General features: G+C 41.9%; 1 protein-coding gene across 1 annotated transcript; it reads right to left on the reverse strand.

The window, feature by feature from the left end:
- Nucleotides 1–663: 663 nt before the first annotated feature.
- On the reverse strand, nucleotides 664–4,543 carry FAM237A (family with sequence similarity 237 member A). Its single transcript, XM_026047779.1, has 2 exons — nucleotides 4,135–4,543; nucleotides 664–803 (listed from the first exon to the last, which is right to left on the reverse strand). Exons 1-2 carry the CDS (start codon nucleotides 4,541–4,543, stop codon nucleotides 664–666), a joined length of 549 nt encoding a protein of 182 aa, XP_025903564.1.
- Nucleotides 4,544–5,005: the final 462 nt, after the last annotated feature.

Raw genomic sequence — 5,005 nt, forward strand, 5'->3', positions numbered from 1 at the left:
CTTGCAGTGATAATATGTAACATTGCAACATTTTTCAAAACTAAGAAGTTTTGGGAAATGATAACTTTGCTGCAAATTACTACAAAAACGGAATGTGCAGGCAAACATCGGAGTGTCTGGTAACACTTGGGTTTTTTTAATTCTTATTTTTGCTGGAAGAATGAAATTATTTTTAATATAAAAATATGTGCTAGTTTTCCTTGGTAGGATAATTTGGAGCAATATTTGCTCTGTAGAAACACGCACCCGTAGATAAAGTAACACATCCCTATCTCAAGTCTAATCTAGCTCTGGAGTCAGTGAAGGTTTTTGGCAATGTTCTGCTCTGCTTGTCTACATCTTGTTGAATAATCAGTTGCTTCCATTTCATTACCCAAAATACAGTGAGTTTTAGTAGTTCATAAGCATTACTTATGCTTCACCTACATACACATTAAAGTGGCCAACTGCTTCTTGTTTGCAGTTTATTAAAGAGCGTGAATTCACAGGCAGTTAAAAAAAATAAATAAATCACAGGTCCAAGAAAACAAAGTTAATCAGAGATACAGTGCTCATAGTTATAGCCTTTCTTCTACCATATAAAGTAACATCTATGAGAATTAAAATGCAAAAATTAAACAAATAGTTAATAAAAATACTGATAAAAACCTTAAACCAAGTGTGTTATTTCCTCTTTTTGCCTAGTTCCTCAGTGACTCTTCCAAGTAATGTAGATCTACTCTTTTGCACATGGATACTTATTAAATCTTCAAACACATCTTTCTTCTTCAGAACTGCCATTCTCTGAATATGAGAAAACATCCCTGCAAAGTAACATGAAAATACATATAAGTGACATGAAGTTATCAATTTCCAAACAACAAAGAGCAGCTGAGTGTTCACTTTACAATTGTGATATTTCCTCTATTTTTAGCTTCTACATTTCTCATTTTATCAGCAGTAAATTAAGTGTTATTGTCCAAAAAACTCTTGTTTTGGCAATAGCCATATCCCTGCGTTGGCAAGTTGCCCATCAATGACAAATTATTTTGAACCCTTCCTCCCCCAGCATGGACCTTTTCTGTCATATAAACATTTTCTATTTGTAAGTAGCAGAGCCAGAACACCCAACTACCAGAGTCATGTCATGGCCTTATAGACTCATAAGCTTGTCACCAATCTCCTTCCACAGTAGATAAGAACTATCTTAAAACAGTGGCATATTTCAAGGATTATACCATGTTTTCTATGCAACAATCTCCAAAAGCTGTTTAATTAGCTCTGCTTCTTTCAATCACATTTGCTTTAGAAGAAAGCTTTAGGCATTTGTATTCCCAAACATTCATTGTGAGGCTGTGCTGCAGGGAGGGCTGAGGAGGGTCTTCTTGCACAGCTGCTCTTTGGGAGGATTTGTGGTGAGCACCAAAGCTATCTTTGCTTTTGCTTGCTTTGTTTTTTACCTTGTGATTTTCAAGTCCATGTTTTGGCTTTGTGAAGAGTTGTAATAGCTCTAGTGCATCTAGATTCAGTGTTGTGTTATATAAGAAATGCTTTTGTGAAATCCATTTTTTTGTAAGTGTTTGGATTTTGGGGCAGGGAATGTGTAAAAGACTGCTTGGTCGGGTAGCTGTAAGGGACTCTTCTCACCTGCCCCTTTGCAATCAGTCTGGAGCTGACTAGCACTTCCCTGCAAGATCTATTGGGTTAAACAAGACTTCAGTGGATGGACACTTCTTTTTTTTCAGATAATTCATACTCAACAATGATTTTTTTCAGTCTCTTTTCTCTCTCTTTTTTCAGGGATTGTGATAGAACTTGAAGAGTGTCTTCAGACCTGTTCATAACTTCAAGTCTAGCAGGACTTGGGTGACTCTCAAAACAGCTTTTGGTGCTGCAAGTCTGGATTACCTCTACCACTGTCTTGCTGAACTCCATCTCTTGGTCCTATTTCCCAGGGGTATAAAGTGAGAAAGTGTGAAGGGGCTTGTTAGATGTGATGTGTTCAGCATCACCTGTTCAGCAACAGTGTCCACCAAGGACTTCACTAGGGGTTGTTTTTGACTCTTTTTTTGGTTGTGTTTGCTAGAAAAGCACAGTTCTAGAGACTATGCTTTCATGGACTTGTGTGGTTAGTACTTTCATTCTGAAATATGAGTTTGTAAGACACCCAAGTGTTTCTGCATCAGGTTTAGATCTCTGTCATGCTTTTTCATTTCAATGATCTGTTTAAGCTATTACTATGAACACAGGTTGCTCTTACGATAATGTTTAAAACAAAGGATGGAATTGGTGTAAGAATTCTAAGTATTTGGGAGGAATAATACCCAAAAAACTCAGTGCAGAGCAACAGAAGTGTTCTCAAAAGTAAGAGTATAAGGGAGGAAAAATAATAATAAAAAAAAGCTGCCGTTATTGTTTGACTGTTTTCCAAACAGCTTTCAGCAGGCTGCTTTATCTGCCCATGCAGACCCAGGAGGAAGTACACAGGGTCACTTAGATGGCAGCAGTGCTGCTCTCTGAGCTGACAAAAAAACGCTGGTACATCTTATGCGTAGAAGCAGTAATTCAATTCCTCACCGTGTGCTAGCCTGAGATCTCTATCTGCAATCACTAACGATGGATTTGTCAGCTTCCAGTGACTAATCAAGGCAGTAGGGTCAAAATTACAAAGATCAGATCAACTGGCTTTGTTAAGAAACTGGGAGGATTGGATAAGAGGTTAGATGATTTGTCGCCAAAAAAAGAAAAAAAAGAGGAATTTAATCCATCACTGCTGTAAGCTGCCTACTACTAACTGATGTTAATCAATTGTACAGAGAAACCTGATAACTGATTACACCTCACAAAAGAAAGGGAAGGGTGGGGAAAATCCTTGTTTCTCTTAAATTGTGCATATTGAGTAGTGTCTTAAAATCCCTCTGTATGAGAGAAAACAATTCTGCCCAAAATATGCAACTTGTTCTTCAAAATCCATCAGACTTAATCAGCGCCTTACACAAAAGCTGATTATTTAAGAAAACCCCACAATGTGGCATAGGTACAGAGAGCCAAAGGGAAGCGAAAAGCTTAGCAGGAATATAAGGAATGACATTCAAAGCTGCAGTCTTGAAGACAGTAATTAATCTGGTGCTTTAGCCTGGTGGGCATGTCAGGTTTTGGTACTACTAACGCTGCAGGTGTTTAAGCTGCACTCTGCTTGTGCTTCCAAGTACAATTTGTGGTGCCCAAGGCCACTGTGGACCCCAAAAGGGGGTCTGAGATATCTTGTGTCAGCATGGCTGATATACAGCCATATATGTCAGAGCAGAGATATAGCTGAGACCTTTAGAGCTGTGTGGTTCCCTCGGGCTCTCTGAAGGACAGAATAGGATCTACCGCTTGCTTTTAAAATGCAGGTAGTCGTGGCTTTGTTTGCAGGTTAGAAACTGGGCCTGCCTGGGAGTGGCTCTCCCCTTGATTCTGAGGGGCTGACTCCAGTGCACAACTCTCCTGCCAGCCAGGACACATCAGATTATGGGGTAAGGACCTCCCTGTCCCTTGCATCGAACCTTATCTTCCTGCTGTACCTGTAATGCAAGGTTTGTGGTTAAGATGGGGACTGTGAGGCATGTAGCTGTTCCCAGGGCAGTGTCTGAAAGCCTGCACGCTCCTGAGTCCTGGACTTGCTTCATTATCTGCTGGACCTGTTACCAGTAGGGAAACAGGAAAAAATACCTAGCAGTTGACTACTGTAAGTAAATGTATTCTTATCCTTCTGCTGCAAGACTGCTGTTCTCCCTAGCAGCACCAGTGTGATGGTTCATGGGGCTACAAGCTCCTCAAATGCTGATCTGGCCTATCCCTGCACAACAGGGGCAAAACCTTGGTGTGGCAGAACATCTCTTTGTGTTCAGTTACTCCTGTCCTGCACTGTCTTTCCCTGCCCCGCAGTTCCCTGTGTCCTGTGGAACCTGAAACTTAAAAGCTGTCACTGGAGGTCAGGTCAAATTCTTGATGAAATAATTTTGAGCATAAACATAGTTCTCTGCTAGATGGGGTTTCTTTATGGAGCCCTGTCAATTGCCTCCATGCTATTAACACATGTCAAAATAAGCTTGGATCCCTTTTCTTCCGTCTAGCTATTGCCTAAGAAATGTGTACTAAAGGAGGAGTAACCTTGGTTTCTCTGTGTGAACTGGGAATGCAGAGCAGTGATCTTGTGTTCAGCTTCTGCCAGCTGCCTTCTGCCCAGGCCGTGGGTTCTGGAGAGCACACAGTCCACATAGATATCCCAGAAGAGCTGCGCCAGGTCCCAGAACAGCGCCCCGTGCTTCAAGTTCTCCGAGGACTTCAGGAAAATCATGAAGTCCCAAAAGCCACTGACAGAGTCAGAAATGCGAGGCTTCCTCATTTCCAGCAAGACGGACGAGGAGGATTCCCAGCACTGGGGGTCTGCGCGCCCGAGGGCCAGCGGATCCATTTGGCTGTGGCAGAGGGATGGTGCCACGCAGAAGGCTCCCACGATCAGCAGGGAGCACGTGAGGCTCATGTTGCAGTGGATCCTTCCTCTGCTCCCCAGATCCATCGTGTCACTGAAATATCACAGAAACAAAGGAATCAGGAGAAACTTCTCACTATTCTTTGAAGGAATTAGAATCCCACTGTCCTTCATCACACAGATTACATAGTCTCCCAGTGATCTGTGGGCAGCATGTGGGAGAATGCTGCTTGTAACTGTTTCAATGAAATGATGGTAGTGTGCAAAAGCATCCTTTAAACAGGAATAGGTTACTTGATAAAAACCAGAACAGCCCTGAAATGATGAGACAGCGAAGCCACAGCATGCACGCACACGTGTACATAAACCTGAATATTAGGGTGCTGTAGTGTTCGTGATCTGCAACAGGCACCTGCAAAGTTGTCAGTTATGCCAGAGTTGTGCAGCTTGTTATCTAGCACCTACAGGTAGGAAGCCTAAGGGTAGTAAACTTTAGGGAAGAGCGAGGTTCGGGCATCTCCATCAAATTTAATGTAATTCCTAATGCAT

The sequence above is a fragment of the Nothoprocta perdicaria genome, unplaced genomic scaffold, assembly GCF_003342845.1.
Source record: "Nothoprocta perdicaria isolate Ctin4 unplaced genomic scaffold, notPer1 scaffold_11, whole genome shotgun sequence".
Lineage (NCBI taxonomy): Eukaryota > Metazoa > Chordata > Aves > Tinamiformes > Tinamidae > Nothoprocta > Nothoprocta perdicaria.

Bases quoted from the DNA above. Each gene is read 5' to 3' on its own strand.
- FAM237A (XM_026047779.1), bottom strand. From the start codon at position 4,543: ATGGATCTGGGGAGCAGAGGAAGGATCCACTGCAACATGAGCCTCACG. The intron at 804-4,134 runs GTTACTCCTCCT...GTTACTTTGCAG, and splicing joins GTTCACACAGAGAAACCAAG to GGATGTTTTCTCATATTCAG.